The sequence below is a fragment of the Sceloporus occidentalis genome, unplaced genomic scaffold (assembly GCF_023333645.1).
Source record: "Sceloporus occidentalis isolate IW3139 unplaced genomic scaffold, rSceOcc1.0.p SCAF_110, whole genome shotgun sequence".
In the NCBI taxonomy this organism is placed as follows: domain Eukaryota; kingdom Metazoa; phylum Chordata; class Lepidosauria; order Squamata; family Phrynosomatidae; genus Sceloporus; species Sceloporus occidentalis.
The window spans coordinates 1,665,485-1,689,663 of NW_028317090.1; the positions used below are offsets into that span (position 1 = coordinate 1,665,485).

General features: G+C 39.1%; 1 protein-coding gene across 3 annotated transcripts in view; it reads right to left on the reverse strand.

Annotated features, from left to right (window-relative positions):
- Positions 1–24,179, reverse strand: part of LOC149283180 (catenin delta-2) — a 355,798-nt gene that overhangs the window by 132,014 nt on the left and 199,605 nt on the right. For 2 of the 3 annotated variants that reach the window (XM_089497914.1, XM_089497913.1), the window contains exon 6: positions 13,794–14,358. The exons of the other annotated variant lie outside the window; for it this stretch is intronic. In XM_089497914.1, the coding sequence (XP_089354040.1) occupies positions 13,794–14,358 (565 nt within the window). The remainder of the gene's footprint in view (positions 1–13,793; positions 14,359–24,179) is intronic. 3 annotated transcript variants of the gene reach the window in all.

The following is a 24,179-nucleotide window of genomic DNA, read 5'->3' on the forward strand; positions in this document are numbered from 1 at the left end:
AAATGTATATATTTCCCATAGGTTCAGCAGCATATACTGATAGTTAGCTTTGTAGAAACATAAATGGAACAGTTCTGTTGTTAACAAGCTACCACACTTTTTTTAATTAGTGTACTTCATGTTTCCTTCTCTAGTCTTTATACCGTATTTGCTCGATTATAAGACAAGGTTTTTTCAGAGCAAATGCTCTGAAAAATACCCCTCGTCTTCTAATCGGGGTCGTCTTCTAATCAGACCTCAAATAGAGGTCTGATTATGAGACTAAGATCCAGATCCCCCGCACCGCTGCAGGGGACCTGGATCCTCCGGTCTCCCCCCCCCCACACACACACTTACCGGTGCTTCCTGCTGTATTGCCGGGGCAGCGGGTTGACGTCTACGCGATCTGCGTAGACAACGTCCGCTGCAGCCGGAAGGAGGTGTGGCTAGCAGCGGGGGTTGTCTGCGTCCGTCGCGGATACCTTCCACGACTGTCAGAGATCAGACAGCCGGGGAAGGTATCCGCGACGGACGCAGACAAACCTCCGCTGCCAACTCCACCTCCTTCCGGCTGCAGCGGAAGGAGACGTCAACCCGCTGCCTCGGCAATACAGCAGGAAATTGGAAGCACCGGTAAGTGTGTGTGTGTTAAATGGGGGCATAGGGCATTTCTGGAATGCCTTATACCCCTATAGGCCACTCTGGCACTTAGGGGGTTAAAAGGCATATTATGGGGCAGAGTGGCATATAGGGAGGTATAAGGCATTTCAGGAGGCAGAGTGGCGTTAAGGGGGCATTTAATAGAGCACTCTGCCTCCTGAAATACCTTATACCTCCCTATATGCCACTCTGCCCCATAATATGCCTTTTAACCCCCTAAATGCCAGAGTGGCATATAGGGGTATAAGGCATTTCTGGCGGCAGAGTGCTCTATACAATGCCTTTTAACTCCCTTAATGCCACTCTGCCTCCTGGAATGCCTTATACCTCCCTATATGCCACTCTGCCCCATAATATGCATTTTAACCCCCTAAATGCCAGAATGGGATATAGGGGTATAAGGCATTTCTGGAGGCAGAGTGGCATATAGGGGGTCAAAAGGCATACCATGGGGAACAGTGGCATATAGAGGGTTAAAAGGCATATCATGGGCCACAGTGCCATATTGGTGTGGCAAGCCTGGGGGCAGATGTGTGTAACTGGGGGACAGGTTGGAAAATACAAGGAAATAAAAACAAAAAAAATATTTTTCTCAATCATAGCTTTTATTTAAAAAAATAGTGTACATGAATTAACATTTACTGGTAAAACTTTTTTCCTTTAGGGTCGTCTTATATTCAGGCTTTTTCTTTTTTTCCTAAGTTAATATTCAGATTTTGGGGGGTCGTCTTATAATCGAGCAAATACGGTAATTATGTTGTACTTGGTCTATCTGTTATTATTTTCACCAATGCAGAAAATAGTCCATAGCTTTAATTCTCTACAGTGTCTGGTCATAAATTATATATTAGATTGATACAAAATAGTTACTATGTAAGGCAATACCTGAAATCTCTACAATATAACCAGCCATTGGTGGACAGTCCCAGCTTTTCCCATACAGCTAAAGAACTGCTGGCCCGGTGATCAAACACTCTCCATGATCCATATGCTACAATGATATGAGCTGGGGGCATTATACAATATGCTTTGCATTGCACTCGATGCTTTAAAGCACCTGTAGTCTGTTAGATAAGAAGTCCCTTAAGAAAATAGTTACTGCCATTAGCATTAAAAATTTAAAAATTAGGAGAATAACACGTCTATCCTAAAAAACTGTAAAACTACATAGTACTTCATTGGAGTAATGTATACAATATATATGAGTAATGTACTAGAGATGGAAAATAGTCTTTGGAAGCATCCAAACTGTGCCAAGTAGTGTTGCCGGGTATTGCACACACTGGAAAATGCTTAGGTGCAACATGGTGTTTATAGATACAATTCACATTGTAAACACAGGGTGGCGCTGGAGAGCACAAATAGCATACACAGTATGCAGTAGCAGATCCCAGTAGAAATATTGAAGTCCACCAGATCCTTTTTGTAAAGTGCTTTTGTGTGAAATAACCTGCAATAGCGCGTGTCTTGTCCCTTTACTGTATCTGGCCTTTTAGCTTTAGCTAAAACACTAGGGTGCCAACGAGTAACCTGGGATCAATCATTAATACATATACTTTGGGAGAATGTCCTTGAATGTAAGTTGACTTCAAGAGTGGTGTAAGGAATCCGTATCAGGAAAGTAAATAAACTTCATTGTCACTGTCTTTTAGTAAGACAGCTGATGCTTGTGTCACAGATCTCCAAACCAGAGATAATGTAATCATTATATAGGTTGGGGGGGGTTGATATTAACCCATCGCCTTTAACCTTTGCAAGATATTCCTAATTTACATGCAGTGATCCAAATAATAAATTCTTATTTGTTTAAAGCAAGCAAGATATTACTGTCTCCTTTTCCTGGGATATCCAGCTGTGCATACTTGTCATTAACAAAACCTTCAAATGTCCTGTGTCTAGCATTTCCATAACCGATAATTTTTTTCTTGCAATCAGTGAGGCAAACCACCTTTAATGTGAAATTCTGCTTGGTTAGGTACTACCAGTCAACATCCTATTGTCACAGCTCAATTCAACCTAATATGTTAGAAGAAAACATTTATGCATAAGTAAAGGGTGTTGCAAGATGTTCTAATGGAAGTTGAAATTCAGCCCTTTTTCCTGCTATCACCACGTCTATTACGGAAGGATATCACTTGCTCCTGCTATTTTATGTCTAGAAGCTTTAGAACTACCGATTGAAGAAGAAAGTAGATACAGACCAAATAAACAAACATATCTCAAGCCTCAGAGACCAATACAGCAAAAATAGTTGTGGTCCATTTAGGTGGGACATAAAAGCAGCAACAATAATTCAGCATTACACAAACCCAGTCCCTTTTATAAATATAGCTTCTTTTTTATGTGATTATGTGACAGCATCAAAACAAAAATATTACAATATATGTAAATACTAGGAACTGTTCTACAAATGTGCATCATTACATCAAACTCCCTACTTAAAAATGCATGAGAAGCAAGTTATTGTCAGCCATGGAATTTGACATCATAATTTAATTGTAAAGAGGTTACCAGGGCATAGTTGGTTTAACCAATGGATATTAACACATATATCTGAATCCTTATGTAAGTACTAAATATATAAGACATATATATTATATTATTTGCAAGTCATTCTTTTGACCAAGTGGGTGTGAATATACGTATTTCCGAGAATGTTTTCTTTTTGTTGTAATTTTTTGTAGGAAACCGTTTTGGTGAAGATGCACTCATGACCTGAGATATGAAGAGACAGGGAATAAACCTAATTTATATTATGTTTAGTTATAATGGTATTATGAACTGTGGTGTGTAAATAGTGGTGTTTTCCATTGTAACATGATAGGAATATGTTTATTGACTTACACTATATTTTTTATGCTTGTACAGAGTACAGCATCTTTAGATAAATCCCAATGGTGAGACTATCTGTTATTATAGAAAAATAACAGACATTTTTATATGGTATACACTTTGCATTGTTTTAACCCCTTAAGGACCGGGCTCATTTTTCGTTTTCTACCCTGTGGGACCGAGGCTGTTTTGACACTTTTGTGGTGCTTGTGTTCAGGTGTAATTTTCTCCTCACCCATTTAGTGTACCCACATAAGTTATATGTTGTTTTTTTCAGGACAAGATGGGCTTTCTTCAGATACCATTATTTTGATCGTATCATCTTATTTACTATAAAAAAAATAAAAAAAACATGGTGAAAAATTGAAAAAAAAGACATTTTATGACTTTTATTTGAAAAATCTTTTACTCACCTAAAAAAGCAAGTAAAAAAACTAGCTAAATAGATTCTACTACTTGTCCTGAGTTTAGAGATACCCAATGTTTTTATGTTTTTTTGCTGTTTTTTGTACGTTATAGGGCAATAAGTACAAGCAGCATTTTATGATTTCCAAATCTTTTTTAACAAATCTGGTCAGTCTGCCTCCATCTCCTCTTTGGAACATCTTTGAAGCCGGTTAACTCAATTTAACCCATTTAAACCATATATTTTTGAAAACTAGACACCCCAGGGTATTCCAAATGCTGTTATTTTAACCCTTTCCATGCACCAATTATACAACTACACTTTGTCAAACTTTGTAATAGTAATTTTTTTAATTTTTTTTTCCACACAAATTGTACTTTAGTTACAGATATACAGGTTCTGGTATATGTCACTGTCAAACAACACCCCAATATGTGTTCAGCAACATCTCCTGAGTGCAGCGATACCCCACATGCATGGGTTTGTCAGATTGTTTGGCTGGTAAAAGGCTACTTTTGGGGCATGCGTAATTCAGGTGGTCATTTGGTCATTCTGCCTCCATCTCCTCTTTGGAATATCTTTGAAGCCGGTTAACTCAATTTAACCCATTCAAACCATATATTTTGGAAAACTAGACACCCCAGGGTATTCCGAATGCTGTTATTTTAACCCTTTCCATGCACCAATTATAGAACTACACTTTGTCAAACTTTGTAATAGTAATTTTTTTTTATTTTTTTTTCACACAAATTGTACTTTAGTTATAGATATACAGGTTCTGGTATATGTCACTATCAAACAACACCCCAATGTGTGTTCAGGAACATCTCCTGAGTACAGCGATACCCCACATGCATGGGTTTGTCGGGTTGTTTCAGATTTAAAATGCCACATTTGGGAAGTGCGCTTTTTTTCTCCATTTTGGTCAGTCTGTACCTATGCCCTATCTGTGAGCTAGGCCACTCCAATTTACCCCATCAGCCATTTTTTTTATATATTAGACACCCCTTGGGTATTTGAAGTGCTTTTATTTTAACTCTTTGAGATTTTTGAGAAATTTTAGCACTTGCTCAAAATAATAAACTTTATTTTTTTATTTTTTTTATTTTTTTAATACTTTTTTTATATTTTTTTACACATTTTGCTGGTACTGGATGGTTCATCTAGTGACATCACTGCATAATTATTTTTAAATGTTAGCACATTTTTTTTTTTCCATTTTTTTTTTTTTATTTTTTTTTTGAATATTTTACTAATCACATAGTGATTAGAAAGCTGGGCTCCATTGACTTGCATGGTTGAATGCAGTACCTGTATTCAACCAGCAAGTGGAGCCAGTTCTCTAGAGGGTCTGGAGACCCTCTAGCAAACTTTTTCTTGTTTGTTTTTTTTACAGAGCGGCGGCCATCTTACTTGATGGCGAAGATCACCGGCAGCTGCGGCTGTGACCGCTCTCCGGAGCGGTCACAGCCCACCTAAAGGTAAGTGTTTGGTGTCGCTGGATGCCTCCTGATCGAGGCATTCCAGCGACACCATTTAAGTTTAGGAGGCGATCGTTGATCGCCTCCTAAACGCTTTTAAAACGGGCGTCCGCCGCCATACAATGTATGGCGGCTGTTGACGCCCCGGGGAGGGGCCAGACATGGCCCCCGATGCCGATCTCGGCCTTGCTGAATGCCTCGACATCGAGGCATTGCAGCAAGGCCGTTTAAGCGAAGAAAGTGATCCTTGATCACTTTCTAAGCTTATTTAACTTTTTGACGGTTCAGGACCGTCAAAGGTCATTTAGTGACCTTCTTGTCATGACGGTCCTGAACCGGCAAAGGTCGCGAAGGGGTTAAAAGGGTTTAGGGACCGCCCATTGTCCTTAAGGGGTTAAACAGGAAATAATGGTAAACAAGGGAGTCGGGAGTTGAACCGTAACTATACAGGCAAGAAGGTACATGTCTCCAAGTAGAAGTAAATAAATGTATACCGGTCACAATGGCACAGCCATGAACACTATACTGTACACATTTTTTTATTTCTGTTTATTGAAAAATACTGAACCATGTGTACACCAGTCGAGGTGTGTACATCACATGGGATACACATACATAAATAAAAACACACAGGGACACATATACATATGATTTGTCTAGCCCTGAACAATTATTTTGTGTACCTGATAGAGATGCTTAGAACCACAATTGTCACACAACTGCAGCAGTAATTGGGCAGCTGTCAAGAATTTTGTAAAATAGCTTCTTCTAAGAAACTAGTTATATTGTTTATTAAGACACTTGGCGCAAGTTGAATATATAATTTCAGTTATGGTTTTGTTTAATTCAGTTGACTAGATCTGTGGACTCTTTGTTCTAGAAGAACACTAATTGTCCAGGGTTCTGACCTTGTTAGAAAACCATAGGATATAAATATAGGTAAAATGTCATAACAAACATTTTCAAAGTACATTGCCCAAGGTTCATTAATGTATTACATCTTAAAAGAAACCAATGGCTCACACAAGCTTTGCAATTACAAAGGTAAAAAAGTGGGCCATTCTGGTTCATAATTAACAAATCCCTTGCATATTAAGTTGAATAACACTATATTCTTCAGGATCACCAATACAAGGTTTAAGGGTATTGCTACAAATGTAACTGACATATCCAAATCATTTCTGCTGAATAGTTCCTGTTCTGTAAATCATAGTACAAGTTATCATTCGATTAAGCACTTAACCCGCCTACTGAGGAAATGCCTTGATATTGGGATGCTATCCCTGATAATCAGGAGAGAGAGCCATCTACTGTGGTATGTACGTAGAGAGACAAAAAAGATTTGCTTCTTTCCCATGACTATAAGATACTACTCTTATCTGCCATCTTCTGCAAAAACTTGATCTGTGGCATGTGGACAGGTTAAACCTGGTTTTCCTTGTTCCATAAATTTCACATACATACCAATATATAGAAAAATAAGTGGAAAAGCCACCTGGCAGAAGCTAACACAGCGAGGGAATTTAAACATGCATGGGATAAGCATTTGACTATACTAAATCTGAGATGAGACAAAGTACTGATTAAGGTCAGAAGGGCTGAATGTTTCTTATCTGCCATCAAATTCTGTTTCTAACTTTCAGATCGAGGGACATGCACTATTTTTTAAGTGAATAATACAATTTACAAAAAAGTAAAATGTTTAAAAGTACAGAATTGTTTTGATATTACATACGAACCTAGAGACCTATAAACCTTATATTTAAATAGCGTTATCTGAATGGCAACAATCAAGGTTTTTGTGTAACTACTTGCCTGCCTGAAAAATCCATAGGTTGTTACTTTATAGTACACAACCCTTATTGTGTCTATTGTTATTCTTTTATGACACTCATCCCTTTGTATAAAATTGGACACCTCTGATCTAAAAGATTATTGTATCCTTGTCTTCTATTAGAGATTATTGTTCATAATACCTAAAAAGACCTTATCTACTTAGCGCAAAGGGGGTCTGTGAATACTGATCAACTTTCTGTGAACAACTCACTCCTGTTATCAATAATTATTTCAAAGAGCCTGGCATGATGTTGGATTAAGAAGCACAAATGGAGATATGTGGGAATTGATATTGTTTCCAATCTTTTATTTTTGTTCTTTAAGTGATAAACAAATTGATCTGTACCTACAGTGTTTATTGTAGCCATGTATAATTGGTTTTCAATACATACTTGAGCACACTTTTGATGATTAATCCCCTTTTCTTCTATAGACAGAGAAAATGTGTATTTGACACATATTTAGAAGAGGGAGAAGAACAACAAGTGGGATCATGGACAACAGTACTGACTTTGCCTTAAGTCATCTAATCATATCAATTTAATAATTTTGTGGTTTTTGTAACCTGCCTGACCCAAAGCTTAAACAACCTCTATGTAGTAAGTACCTTAGCATGTAATAACCATGTAACGTATTATTACTGATCTATGTGAGCACTGATTTATTGTAATGTATTGTGATATTTGTTCAGTTAATGTTTTTCCAGAGTTATCGATGTAAAATGTTAGGAACATCTATCTGATGTTTAGCAGATGCCTCTAAAATTGAAAATATTGTAATTAAAAATCAAACGTTTCAACAAAGCAGTATTCAAGGCATGTTCTGAGGTACAGAAAAAACCTGAAAGACCTAGTAGAAGTTCAACCTATTCTTGTCTGTGACCCATGCATTTTAATAATGGTCCACCAGTTTTCAAGCATGTTCCAGGTCATGTAAATGGTTACGCACATTATTTCAAATAAATACAGCTTTAGTAATTGTTGCTGTGTCTAATAATATCTGCTTCCTTTTGCTAGATCTTAATATACTTATTAATGTACCTTTCGAATGAGAGATTCAACACCTGTTCACAAATGAAGATATATATTCTGCCTTGCTCTACTGCACAAAATATATACATGAATATGCATATAATATTTTATTTCATATTCTGTTTTTATAGAGATCAAAAAGAAAAGTCTGAATGTCAAACACAAGATGAAGATATTACACATTCTTGTGTTTATTGGATTCTGATGCAGATCTCATCCTATTTAAATGTTGTATACTAAAAAAAAAAAGTGTCAAGAAATTATGTGGTTATTAGACAGACTGTTGTCTGGCAGAATTCCCAGCTTAGCACATCAATGCAAGGGAATTAAAAATAAAACCGTAGTTTAGCTGTGCCTTGGTGTTCAACAATGTTAACAGTGTTTCTCTACTAATTTGATGCTGCTAATCGTTAATGGCCAATAATGGCTATCATGATTTTGTTCAACAACATTAAGATGACTCAAGAAGAGCATATTCTGCAAAGGAATATTTGTGTTTAGTATTGTCAGCAAGCCTTATTTGGAAAGTTAATGCCACAACCAGAATATGCATGTAAGCATCATTTCGGGTTGGACAGACACTGGGCACAAGATAGGGTTCCTGCAATGCAAGTAGGAGACACTGGAGGGGAACAATCTCCAATGATGTAGGAGGTTAACTTTGTATGTTTCTTAATGAAAGCATCTTTAAACAGGTTATGCTAAATTAAAAAGTAGATAGTCTTTAATATAATGTTACATATGTAAATGTATTTGCTAATAAACTGTTTTTTAAAAAATAGCTATTGAATATCATACTGCTTTGTCACGCTGTACAGAATATTCTTTCAAACTCAAAGTTGATAGCTATACAGCAATAATGCTTCAAGGGGAAGTCACTGTGATGTATACATAAATCTAGATTAGAATTGAAGGAAACATGGTTTTATTTAATTTTGTTCCAATAAACTTTCTTTACCTGCAGACTGCCAATATTGTCAGCCATGTGATATTTTAGGTGATTTTGCCTGCTCAAATACCACACTGAGGTGATTCTTTGACATGTAAAAAGGTTACATTGGACAGAGCAGGTGGAACAGCACCTTTAAATAGTACACATGCTAGTTTCCTTGATCACAATGCTACCAGGGTCCAGCTGTTGTCCCTTGGGTACACAGAGATCTGACAACCATATGTTCTCCCTCTATAGATTGTGATGAAACAGGATTTTTGACTCTACTACTACAGGTCTCTATAACAATCCTCCCTTTCCAAGTGCAGGGTTTTAGGATTGGAGGTAGGGTCGTCCTTTATATAGGGCTCCAGGCCTGTACTCTCACCTGTCATGCATGCATATCTGTCGCATTGCTGTAAATAAGCTTGTTCTTTGGCCTTGTGATAGTAACGGTAGTAGAATCACCCTGGGCCCTACACCCCACTATGGACAGCCCTGAGGAGATATTGCATTACCTTATCCCAGCCCTCACCAAAATTCAACCACATGCAGGACAAGTTAGAAATTACATAAACATTTGTGTGAGAGGTATAGAACTCTTGGTCCCAAACCAACCCTCAAAGAAAGGTAGGCAAGCATGCTAGAAGTGTATTTTGTATTTTGAGGGGCAGTAGGCAAGCAAAATAGTACTTGAGGGGAGGAAAAAATTGAAACAAGACTGGTGGATGAGAGAAAATGGGAAGACAGTAAGGTTAGAAAGAGGGAAAGTACAAATGTGTATTGAAGGTGACAATATGATTAGGCTGCAATGAGGAGACAGAGAACAGGGAAGGGCAGAACTAGAAAAAGTTGATTTTATGTGAGATGGAAAAGATAGCAAAAGGGGTCTAAAATTTCAGTGCACCGGAGAATTAATGGCATGTTTTACCGCCACAGGGGATGTTTTGAAAAAACTGATCATAAAGAGCTACACACATAATTAGACACAATGTCTTTACATTGCATTAATTCAGGAAATTCAACTGGCTCTTTATGCCTCCTATGGAAATAGGCTTCTAGTTTCTAACAAAACAAAATACAGTATACTGACCAGAAAGAGTATTAAATACTTAAAGGAAAACATATCTGAAGAGAGCTAAGAGGTCTTATTCTATGACTGGCTGCTTTAAGGTATCAATAACTTTTAATAACGTTACCGACACTGAAATATAGTAATAACCATTTTTGTAACACATTTCTCCCACCAAACAGTGTTTTGCTTACTTAACTAAAAAAAAAACAGACAAGTCTTTAGGAAGTGGTTTTAGAACAGAGTCACCATAGGTTAAGATTGGCCAATCATAAATCTGTTATCAGACACAATTTATTGTCAGTGGATATTAGATTTGTTCTGCAGGACTGGAGCTGCCCTTGATGAATATAATGTCAATGAGATAAGCAGGATATTAGCTTGGTGGAAAGCGGAGAATAAAGATGAAGACAATTCAGGGGATAAAGCAGATATAATAATAATGGCTAAAGTTGTTTAAAGCAAGTAAACATGATACAGGAACACTACTTTAATAAAAAAACTGTACATACTGAACAACTTGTTAAAGATATTCCTTGTACCACATAGACATTAAGCAAACTAAGCCTCAATAAGAAATTAAAAATTATGGTACATAATACTGACTGCAATTAGATTTGTTATATACAAACAAGGGTAAATAATTAGAATTATTACCTGCAGGATTTGCTCGATTATAAGACAAGGTTTTTTTCAGAGCAAATGCTCTGAAAAATACTCCTAGTCTTATATTCAAGGTCGTCTTATAATCAGACCTCAAATAGAGGTCTGACTACAAGACTAAGATCCAGATCCCCCGCAGCACTGCAGGGGACCTGGATCCTCCTCTCTGTCAGCCGGTACTTCTGCTGGGGCTTCTATGATGGAGGGCCAGCATCACATGACCTTCCAGTGCTCCACCATAGAAGTGCCGGCAGCAGCGGATGTTGTCTTGCACATCCCGCAGCTGGTAAACGTTTGCGCACAGACAACCTCCGCTGCTGCTGGCACTTCCACCTGCACTTCTATGATGGAGTGCGTGACATGACTTTCTGGTGCTCAGTCATAGAAGCCCCAGTGGAAGTACCGGCCAGCAGCAGCAGACCTCCACTGGCTGCTCCCACTAGACACCAGGGAGTCTGAAGCACAGGGACAAGTCAAGGGATGCATCGGTAAGTTGGGGCATGTGGGGGATATAATGGTTTTCTGGAGACAGAGTAGCATATAGGGAGTGTATAATGCATATCTGGGCTGAAGAGTGGCAAATTGGGGGTTAAAAGGCATTTCTGGGGCAGAGTGGCATATAGGGGGTATAAGGCATATCTTAGGGGGGTAGATGTGCATAACAGGGGTAAATAAAAGGAAATAAAAACAAAAATTTTTCTCAATCATAGTTTGTATTAAATATGAAAAAATAGTTTACATGTGAATTAATATTTGCATAACAACCATGTTTTATAATAGATTCTATTGGTTGTTCCCCTCTAATTTTTTGCTTCTGGTTCCCAATATGCAGTTAAAGGCCCAAAATAGTTGTAGCAAATGCTGAATTCATTTGGAGAACCACACAGAACATCAATCTACAGTATAAGCACCATTATTTTTTGTGTGCATCACTTTCTTTGACAATCAAATGTAACAACAATGCATAACAATATTACTATTTGTTTAATATATATCAAATCCCACTTCCTCTTTGTACATTTTAATCACTACTTATCACACAGGCACATTAACCTTGATCTGAAACCACGTGATTGCATTGTACTTTAAAAACTATAATTACTGTTGTAAATATTTTGTAAAAACAAGTCATCCATGTTAAATATTTATATATAACAGAGAGGAAATCATTTTTAGATGCTTTTGAGAATAAGCCACAGATACTGCTCCATTAAAAATAAATGCATTGTCAAAACTGTACAGTGGAAGAATTTATAATGCATGATATAATGCAAGGATATAATAAAATAGATAATTATATGCCAGCACAGATAACTAAACTTAACCAAGAAACTAATAAATATCTTCATGGGTCCTAGTATTATTATACACATCAAGCTCTGGAATGAAGCTAATATACATAAGGACTTCAGTAGCCTACCTTGGCACAAAATGGTAGGCCCCCAGTAGCATTTACCTGCGCCATGCGCCCTTCCTTGGTAGTAGACTGGATATAATCATAAATTCATATATCTTATTATGAACTTACAATTTTGTATGGCACCAAGACCAGCTCAGGTGCTGACACACATCAAAAATACAGATCATGCACATAAAAAAGTGCATAATAAAGTATATGAATTTATTACCGGTACTTTATTGAGTCTACGCTATATATTTCTATCTATTGTCTGTGGAAAACTGTCAAGCTAATATCCAAAAAATTCAGAAGAACCTAGAAACAGATCAGTATAAATCCAATCTACTTGCTTGCTTTTATTATTTCATAAAATTGAATTAATTTGTTGTATTTTTTACACCTGACCAATATGTTTGCTTGTATACATTACACAGAAATCCTGTTCTACTGGCTTGGAGTGCAAATATATTAACAAACTTTTACATAGTATATAAATATATTTAAAAATATTGTTGTAATCTATTTAATGCAGACAAATCAGTGTGTTGGCAAAGAAAATATATTTATGGTTTATTAGTAGTTTAAGAAAACAGATTTGCAACATTTATTTTGTGTTCCCTCTCTCACAGGTATTCACTTGACCATAGCCATAAGGTCAGGAAGTGTACAGGGAACTTTTTTCCTCTATCATGATTTGTGTAAGCAAGAGCTGGGTTGACTCCTTACACCTACCTTCAGCCTTCAGGTATGTCCACATTCATTGACAATGACAATATACTCAGTAGGGGTTATGTATAGAAAATGGTTCTGGTATGGTGGTATTATCACCAAAAAAATCAATGGCATAGTCAGTGGGAAAATCTCATTGGTTGCTACATAAATCATAAGAACATTTTTTAGATGTGTTATCAACTCCTGATGTACACACATACAAAGACAAAGCCCATAAACACAGCACAGAAAGCATACAGTCGTGGTGGAAATTCTGTCTAAAGGCTTTGCTGCATGTTACTGAATACAAATACTGTGGCTAAAGGACAAGAGGAACTGCAAAACAAAACAAAAAAGTTCTAACGCTTTGAATCAGAGCTAATCTCTCCCTGGGACACTGCTACAGACAATCCTTCCAACCCCCCTCCTACCCCCAACACACACTTCTATTTCAGAATACTAAAAACTGCACACAGCCTGCAGTTTTAGACAGGATAACAATAAAAGTAAAGAGTTGTGGACTGAAGTAGGCATTTTTCATTTAAATTAGATTCATATTCTAGCATTATTTTCCACAAAACTCAATTTGACAACGCATTTCCACATTTATTTGGCATACATAGTAAAACCAATTAAACAAATTGAATTGCTATGTCATTATTATGTTATTAATGAATTATTAATACATAATAAATGAATTAATAACTAATATTTTATCTTTAAATCTTTATATTTATTTCCTATATGGTCAGATCACATGTTTCTTCAATTAGGAATGTAGAAACATCTTACCTGCAAGACTGCCGGGTCTCTGCAAGGTGGCTGTTGCATACAGTTCTTGTGAATGCTTATTGTACTGATCTGAGGTGTGAACAAGGCGTTTTGGGGGTGATAGTGTGGCATAGGTGCCAATGGTTGAACTCAACTGATGCAGAGGTGAAGAAGATATATTTGACTGGATGGTTGGCGGTGAAGTCACGCGTACAGATGAAGGGGAAAGACCAGCTGATGACACAACTATGTTGATTGGCGAACTGGTGCTGTAAGACTTGGCAAGGCGGCTAGGGGACTGCTTTGGAGATGAAACCCTCTGAGTGGTGCTGTAGCCAGAGCTCTCGGAGGCAGAGCCCACTCTCTGGAGTTTGGTTGGAGATCCTACTTGCTGCATGGATAAAGGAGAGCTTACTCTCTGAGCTGGCAGAGTTGAGCTTGAATAATAAAGTGTTGAAGAATGCTGGGAATCAGGCAAATGGAACGCACTCCCATGGCTTGGCACAAAGGACTCTCTTGACTGGGAGGTAGCATGTGATTGAGAGGGTTCAGCTCCAGATGAATGAGTTGTTCTGCTTGTTGTGCCCTGTAGTCAACATACCAAACAAAGCCATTAGGGAAATAAAATAGAACATTTTGAATTCAATGTTAACAATTATAAAATACATTAATGCCTGCCTCTCCTTGTACATTTTTTCAAATACTTTTATCTAGCAAGTAAATACATATTATTCTAGTTCACCCAATTCAATAATGCCTACAAGATCAAGGTCCTGAGCAGTATCAAACTAAATATTATGTGTTTATTTGTCACATCAATTAGCTCCTGAATAAGAACGTTAAAACAAAGCGAGTACTGCTGCAAACTGTTTCTATTCCACTTTTTGTCTTATTTGATTCCACAGAATATAAGCTACATCTGAATGTTCAGTTTGCAGAGTCAAGTATTTAAAATAAAAAAAAAAGCTTCAAATAATCTCTCTCATTCACAAAGGTTTTTTTTTCTGTATTTGAAGATAAAGGATAACAATGCAGAGAGACAGAAATAATTTGCTGCCTACCTACTGTGGCCAGAAAATGACAGCTATTGCATTTGATATCACAAAGAAAGCCAGAATAAGAAAATAGCTTATAAGGAAATAGCTTATTTAAAGAATCATGGCTTATTAGTACAAACAAACTTCTGCATCAAAGAGCAGTGATCACCTTGGAAGCCCTGTGGAAAAATGTCACCTTTAGTAAATGTTAAAACCACATCTACAGCTCTGACCATCCATGTCCTTATTTCATGAGCACTGTGCAGCTGTACCCACTAATCAGGAGCCGCTCAGCATCTTCTTCATTAACAACAACACAATAGACAAGTAAAACAGAATTTGGGATGGAGGAAGGAAATAGAAAAAGGAATCGGTGAAGTTAAGAGCCAGGAAAAGTAATTTGCTTTGACTGAATCCCTGGTGCAATTTACATGTGAATTAAAATAGTACATTGTCAAATACTTCTGTGCAGGAGGTCTCTGATCTGCTTAGAAATCCATGAAGCAGCACAAACTTCTTTTCTAAAGCCTAATAATATTCAATGGGATAAGGGTAGATAAAAAGAAACTCCCCAGCAGATGCTTCTACGCCATCATATAACATGTTTAGCTATTTCAAAGATCAAAAAGGTTAAGGAGATCATCTTGGACATTTAATCTCTTACAGTAACAACCCCTCAATAAATGTTCTTAGGGAAGCAGGTAGCTAAACACTTTGACACATTTTCAACAGGGACTGATCTACAAATTTAAATTCTCAAAGAATATCTGTTAATCTGAAGTTCGGAATTAACTTGCACATTATAATTGCTTGGTGGCTGATTATGTAAAAGAAAAGCTTATGAGTATGCCTTATAATATCACATGGTCTAACTAGACAGAATTTTACAAACAAAAATAGAAAATACCCTTATCTGACAATGCTCCGATTTTGCTCAGTTACACTACCGCACAGATATTGGAGGTCCCCATCTTACCTCTATGAGAAAGATCATTTTAAACAAAACATGATGACAGTGTGGGCAAGTTACATGGATGACTATATAGAACATATGGATAAGCCAGTTTTTTTCTGGGAGGCCCCAGAGGCTATACTGAGAGGCCATATTATCTCACATGAGACAAAATATATGAAGGAGTGGTATAGTAAATTCCATTCCCTAAACTCCCAAGTGTCTCAATCATTTGCTGACTACATAACACACCATAAGAGATCATTATTATACTACATGCAGTTTAAACATCTATTGGAAACCCTTATACAAGAAAAAGACCAACAGCCCCTTAATCACACTAGAAATCCAGACAATATAATAAACCAAGTAAGTTTTTGATATCTATCACAGGCAGGGCTGGATTAACGTAGGGGCTGATGGAGCTGCAGCTCCGGACTCCTACCTGAAAATAGGCCCAGTCAGGGCTGGACTGGCTGGGCCTATGCATGGCCAATGCGGCCGCCAGGGCCGTCTTTAACAAAGGCAAAATGGGGCAGCTGTCCCTAGAGACCGCAGTTGCGACCGGGCCCGCCACTCTAGGCAGGCTGTTTTGGGGGCAAAGATGCTACAGACAGGCTGGTTTGGGGGAAAAGATGCTACAGGCAGGCTGGTTTGGGGGCAAAGATACCTCAGGCAGGCTGGGGGCAAAGATGGCAAGTCCTATGATTCCAATCTGGGTGCTAGGCAGGTCCTGTGGATGAAATCTGGGTGCAAGGGCTGATTTGATACTAAGGGGGGCTGGATGGGTGGCATAAATACACAAAGTGGGGCTGGCTGGGGGCAATAATTCACAAGGGGTGCGGGCTGGAGCATCACATAAATCAATATCAAAGGGAGGGGCAGGCTGGGGGCATAAATACACATAGGGTTGGCTGGGGGACGATACGCAAGGGGGCAAAAACACAAAAGACATAAGCAGTGTAGAAAATTTAAAAAAATATATTGTTAGCTTAGCCGGTCCGTATGTGGGTGTCTGTGGGAGAGCCTGTCCTGGTGTGTGTGTTTGGGTGTCAGTGTGGCAGAGGCTGTCCTGGTGTGTGTGTTTGGGTGTTGGTGTGGCAGAGCCTATCCTGGTGTGTGTGTGTTTGGATGTCGGTGTAGCAGAGCCTGTCCTGGTGTGTGTGTTTGGGTGTCGGTGTGGCAGAGCCTGTCCTGGTATGTGTGTGTTTGGGTATCGGTGTGGCAGAGCCTGTCCTGGTGTGTGCTTGGGTGTCGGTGTGGCAGAGCCTATCCTGGTGTGTGTGTGTGTGTACTGGGTGTATGACCAGGCGTGTGTTTTAGGTGTCTGTGTGGCAGAGCCTATCCTGGTGTGTATTTGGTCATCTGTTTCCTGGCACTTACTTACTGTAGGAATAAATTGAACTATTTAATTTTTACTTATCTAGAGCTAAAACTCACTCTTGAATTTGTAGAGGACAAAACTTTCTAGGCCCAGAAATCAGTGAGAGGAAAAGTGAAGGTTTTGTGTTATCAATCTGTATATCTTATTAAAAGGGATAAGTGGCACTAAATTGTGGCTTCAGGTTTTCCACGTATGATGACTTTTTTTTTAGTGTACTGATGTCATCTTTATCCAGTACACATGGATGCAGAGGAGTTAAGGTTCTGTCTATTCTGTCTATTTTATTTATTTCCATAAAAAGGCCCACCAAAATCCTCAGCACCAGGCCCGTGATGCTCTGAATCTGGCCCTGATCACAGGGTCCCAAAGGGGAAATCTTATATCACTTCAATTGTAGATTATTATTTATTATTTTATATAGCGCCATCAAATTCCGTAGCGCTGTACAATGGGTAGACAGGACATAACAAGTAGTATGTAACATAACAAATTGACTTAGAGAGACAGCAGGTAAGCAGAGATCGCGACTGACATGCGCAGAAGAGATTAATCAATGCTTTCGAGAACATTATACTGACTTATATATGAGAAAACCAAATAACAAGTGATTAGTGATCAGATTAGCAACTGGTAACGTAATAAAATATATAAAAATCTTTATTTTTCTTAATAATGTATGTTTTTTTATATTGTATGGCCTGGATGACCTCCCTCTTTCCCTGACAGCTGTTACTTAAGGGATTGGCGGGTCCATGAGAGTGTTTGCATGCCCCTAACTGTCCCGATTTGGGCCTATCCATACCTCTGTCCCGTTTTGTGGGGGCGGAGGAAGGGAGAGGCGAGAGTGGTACTCACTTCGGATGCAGCTGCTAGGGGGCGCATAGCCACCCGATCAGCAGCTGCAGCCTGCAAGGCTAGTTGGGAGATCACAGTCTCCCTCTAGTCACCTTAACATTAGGAAGCACGAGGTCTGTCACTTCAGAACTCGCTTTACTGCTCCCTCATCACTACGCAATGGCAAATAATGCAGAGCGCGGGGATATGGCATCGTACCCCCGCACTCTGCATCACTGGCCAGCTCGTAATGATGAGCAGTAAAGCGAGGTCTGAAGTGACAGACCTCTCGCTCCCACCACAGGATGGAGGAAGAGGTAAGAGATGGGGAGAAAGGGCAGTGTATGTGTATGTATGTGTGTGTGTGCGTCTGTGTGTATGGGCAGGTTTGTGTAAGAGCAGTATAGGTATTTTTAGGTTGGTGTATTAGGGCAGTGTATGTGTATGTGTGTGTGTGTAAAGGCAGGTATGTGTAAGTGCAGTGTATGTGTGTGTGTAAAGGCAGGTGTGTGTAAGGGCAGTTTATATGTATATATGTGTGTAAGGGCATTGTGTGTGTTTATATGTGTGTGTGTAAAGGCAGGTGTGTGTAAAGGCAGTGTATGTGTAAATGTGTGCGTGTAAAGGCAGGTGTGTGTAAGGGCAGAGTATGTGTATATGTGTGTGTAAGGGCAGTGAATATGTGTGTGTAAGGGCAGTATATGTGTATATGTGTGTTTATGAGCAGGTGTGTGTAAGGGCAGTGTATGTGTATATGTGTGTTTATGGGCAGGTGTGTGTGTAAAGGCAGTATGTAAGGGTCCTGGGAGGGAGGCTAACATAAGCCTTTTTTTTTATTTAAAAAAAATCTCTGCTGCTGTTGACTACTCTTCCAGTGATACTCAGCCAGCATTATGTTGGACACTTGGCTGAGAATCATGGGAATTGTAGTTCACAGCTAGCATCTGCAGCTTTACTGTTGACTGCACTTCCCATGATGCTCAGCTAGCATCATGGAAGCAGTATGTCTGGCTGAGCCTCATGTGAACTTTAGTTAACAGCAGATGATGTGACAGGTGTAAGTTGTGAATTACAACTCCCACGATGCCTAGCCATGGTGGACACCTGGCCGGTTGAGCATCATGGGAATTGTAACATTTGCAGCTTTATCTACTGTTAACTGCACTTCCCATGATGCTCAGCCAGCATCATGGAAGTAATATGTCTGGCTGAGCCTCATGGGAATTCAATTCAATGTGTTGGATATTTTTAATGTGCTAGGGTTAGAGCACCCTGCCGGTATCGGTATTTTTTGCAGGGGCAGGCCGGCAGGGTGATTGACAGGATAGGGAGCGCCCAGAGCCAGGGCCGGACTGGCCCACCGGGATACCAGGAAATTTCAAAACAGCCGCTAAGCGGCTGCAAGCTTAATTAAAAGCCGCCTCCTCCGTCCGCCGGCTCCTAATGAAATTAAAGGTTTGCACGCACCGCGCCGCCCAATGGCCATGCTTCAGCACTTCGTCCCACGTCTTAAAAGGGGTGGGACAAAGAGCTGAGGCACAGCCACTGGGTGGCGCGGTGCGTGCTTACCGGCCCCTTAAATTTCACCAGACACCAGGGAGTCAGAAGCAGTGGTAAATTGGGGGGGGGGGGGATAAGGCTTTTCTGGAGACAGAGTGCCCCATGATATTCCTTTTAACCCCCTTTATGCCACTCTGCCTCTAGAAATGCTTTTTAACCCCCTATATGCCACTCTGTCTCCAGAAATGCCTTATACCCCCTATATGCCACTCTGTCCCATGATATGCCTTTTTAAGGACCTATATGCAAGAGTGGCATATAGGGGGTATAAGGCATTTCTGGAGGCAGAGTGGCAGCCTATATGCCACTCTGCCTCCAGAAATGCCTTTACCCACCTATATGCCACTCTGTCCCATGATATGCCAGATTATGCAAATTAGCATGGCCAATATTTTTTGGCAAGAAAGGTGGCAACCCTAGACTGTGCTGACAAAAATGAAACGTGTTTTAAATGGTGATGCAAGCGCGACATTCTAAAGTGGAATTGCTTGTACTGGTGAGTTCCACGAGAGCGAAATGTTGGGAGGTATGTGATTGTGTTAAACCTGTCATAGGCACGTGTGTCTGAGTTTTGCTGTGAGAAACATATAAAGCTTAATTCAATTACAGAAAACAAGTGTAGGCATCATAGGACCAATACATTTGTAATGCTTAACAAATTGATTGTAGTTAGATTTTTTTAAACTCTATTAAGTACATTACATTACAAGACTCATATTTACTTGCAGTCTTATGAAGTTTGCACCCGGTGCAGTGCTATGCCGTATTATCATACCTGGGAACTCTCCAGGTTTGGCCCAGAAAACTTTGAAATACAATACCTTTCATGTTAACTATCTACAAGAACTAAAAGATAGCATTCCAGGATAAAATGTAAATTAAATACAGAGACAAAACTAGTTCATGAAGCGCCCTACCCTGGAAAAAGTGATAGATTTTTTCTTTATGCTCTTTAAATGGCTGACAAACGCAGCAGATTCGCTCCTTTAGTGTGTGACTGTCGGTTCATCACACATGGCCTCATGCTGCAAAAGTGCAAGAGCATTAATCAGCCTTGAAGTGCAAGGGGCGAGTTTAATCCCCAGTTCATTCCTGGATGAAAGAGGACATTTTCCAGACTCTCTCTCAAATATACCGGTATATATTACATGATGAACTATACCTTTTAGTAGTTTTTATTCTACATGTCATATTTTGAAACAAAATGTTCATCCTTACATGTCTGTGTAACAACTATCTTTGTAACTCAAATATATTGCTGACATATTCTGCTTCGGGGGTCTAATATTGTAAATAGGTCACATATTCTAAAGGGCATTGTCACCTGCATCATAACCAGCATGTCATGGATTCTGTCATTCAAGTCAGTGTTCTTTCCTGTATCTCAGCATTGTAATTGAGGCTTATTGCCTCTGACTTATTTGTTTTCTCACTTTGCTTCTATTCGTCTCATTAATCGAAAATGCCCTGAGGCTGAAAATGACAGTGCTGATCACTCTAATGATTGCAAGGAAAATGCCACTGATCTTACAGAAAAAAGAATCATGTTATACCAAGTAATGGTAGTTAAACAGGTCATTACATAAAACTAACATGAGGTTATGTGAGTTACGAATATTTCAAATATTTTCTGAACCAGTTGACTGCATATGTTACGTTTTTGTTAGCATTTGTTCCTCTAATAAAACAGTGTGTTCATATGCTGAACTTGGCTAAACAGGAAAAAAATTAATGAAAACTATTTCCAGAAAGAAGATAATTTTTTTTTTAAAACTCTATAAGTACATTACTTTCAGGGGAAAAAACACATTTTATTATCATTGCTGCCTGAAAATTTAGCAACAATAACCTGCCCCTCTTCCTTTTCCCCCTTGGATTACTATGAGATCAAAAAGGAGGGTGGACATGATCTCTGGGCAGGAGGCTGTAAGTGGAGCTGCTCTACCTAATCTGTATAATACATCACTGCACTAGATGCTCAGGTAGCAGCTCACATTTGAGATCGACCAGGTTCCAGTAGATACATGAGTGAAAGTCTGTGTAGCTACTCCAACTTGTTACCGTTGGAATATAATTTTTTTTTAAAATAAAACAAATTGTGGGTAAGGCCTGTCTCATTGAAATCAAAAGGCCAATGGTCTAATTAATGTTTTTTTTTTTAGATGCATCATAAAAACAATTTGAAGAATAGCACTTGCAGCACAACTCAATTGTCTAATAAGAAAACAAAATAAAAGCAACTATATTAGTATAAAAATCTGTTTCAGGTTTACTACAGTATCTGTTCCACAAACTTCAGTTGATTTTTATTTACAAGGAACTACAAATACCAAGATAAAGCTTGTGGTAATAATCTGGAATTAAAAACTGTGTGAAAACCATGTGATTACATGTCACCAAGGTGATGACCTTCAGTAGCGAAGATGTTTCATATTTTATAAGGATATCTGCAATAGATAACATAATAATATGGTGACATTTTATAAATTTGATATTTCACCTGCATTTATATATGCTTATGATTATGTCTGTTAGGGTATCTTTACAAGTTTATAAATCAATTGGTGTAGACAAAATAAAACGCATCACACATGTTTGTAGCATAGGGCTAATTACACTGCTGAACAGAAAATGGTGGAAGGGAAAATATTATTTGGAGGATGTTTTTCTGTTCAAAGCAGAGTCTGGTACAAAAATGACCTATGTCTGTCTTCTTGAGATTAGGATATTAATGTAGAACACAGACAAAATATCTACTAATGTAGTGATTCAGATGTATTAAACATATAAATATTCATCCATACATACATGCATGATCAAAATAGACAGCTAAGTTTATATATCACTCACATGTGTTAAGTCATTTTATATTATTGTAGTTTAAGCATACAGATGGTATTTCCAGGCAAACACTGAGTGCAGATGAGCTGGCCATCAACTCTGCATTGTAATTTCGTGCAAGCTGGACAGGAATTCAGCTCTACTGTTCATAACGACCACACTGACTGCCGAAAATGTAATACAAAAGCAACTCAGAATACATTAAACCTTGTGTATCTGTCTATTGGAAGGGTTCTCAGTCAGATATTCTGTTGAATAGTATTACTTACGCGCTTCAACGGGGGAAGGCCCCCAGCCGGCCCATGCAGCAGATCCCTACGTAGCTCCGATGAGGGTGGCCTCCATAAGATGGCTGTGATGGAGCAACATGAATGGGGTTCCTGTACTCCTTAAAAATCAGAGAACCACTACACCTTGCCCTCTGATGGTCATACCTATGTTCACCACAGTGTATTGTACTATTGCTCATGTGCTCCTGTGTTTGACCTAGCTTGACCCTGTCTATCCTGAATTCCAGCTTCCTGACCTCGGCTTGTTAAACAATTACTCTGGTCATGGATTCCTATCTTAACACCAGGGCCGGACTGGCATATAGAGGCTTAAAAGGCATATCTTGGGACAGAGTGGCATATGGGGGGTATAAGGCATTTCTGGAGGCTGAGTGGCATATAGGGGTTAAAAGGCATTTCTAGAGGCAGAGTGGCATATAGGGGGTTAAAAGGCATTTCTGGAGGCAGAGAGGCATAAAAGGGGTTAAAATGCATATCATGGGGCACTCTGCCTCCAGAAAAACCTTATGCCCCCCATATAACACCCCCCCCGACATACCAGTGCTTCTGACTCCCTGGTGTCTGGAGGGGCAGCGGGCGGAGGCCGGCATTCATGAAATTAAAGGGGCCGGCGTGCACGCTCCGCGCCGCCAGCCCCTTTAATTTCATTAGGCACCGGCGGCCAGAGGAGGCTTTCAATCCCGCTCTCAGCCCCTCAGCGGCTGTTTTGAATGTTGGTCTGCCGGCCGCCAGGCCCACGGACCTGCCTGTATTCTGGGGGCCAGTCTGGCCCTGCTTAACACCCATTTGATCTACCTTTGTGTGCAACCTTGGAGTTAGTCCCCAGTCCTGGAAGATCATCACAAACTTCCACAGCCAAATGCTCAACCCGAGGAAGAACTCTTCTGAGACTGAAGGGCTTTCAGTGTGTCCTACCCTGCAGCAGCATCTCCTCTGCTACGCTGTGAGTGACAACTAGCATGTGTATTTATTGCAGAAGCATTTTTTAAATCCTTCTCCAATGCATAGGATCTGAAAATTTGTGTACAGTTGTGTTATTAACAATACAATTTAATGATTGTAAAGCTAATGAAAGTCTTCTGATACCCATAAAACATAAAATACACTTTTTTAGATCACTACTTTTTCAGCAAGAGACAATTTGGCAAAGCTCAATGAAGGAAAGCCCAGTACTGCCTATGGTCAATTTTCAATTCCAGATGTAACTAAACACACAGATATTTTCCTTCATGGGCTATAAACCTTAAAGGCTTGTCGAACACAAGACTTAATGTAGCATTCCTGAAAATGGTTGGCACATAACAAAAATGACAGTGCCAGGTATAGCTAAAAAGAGTTCTCACTATGCCTCTTCATACCAATTGTCCACTGTTTCCCTTAAAGGGACAAGTTACTATATACTTCTATAGAGGAATGCAAATTAAAATATACTTTATTACGCATTCTTCCTGACACAGACGGTATAGCCATGCTGCAAAATCATCCTTGTTTCCCATAATCCGAAATATC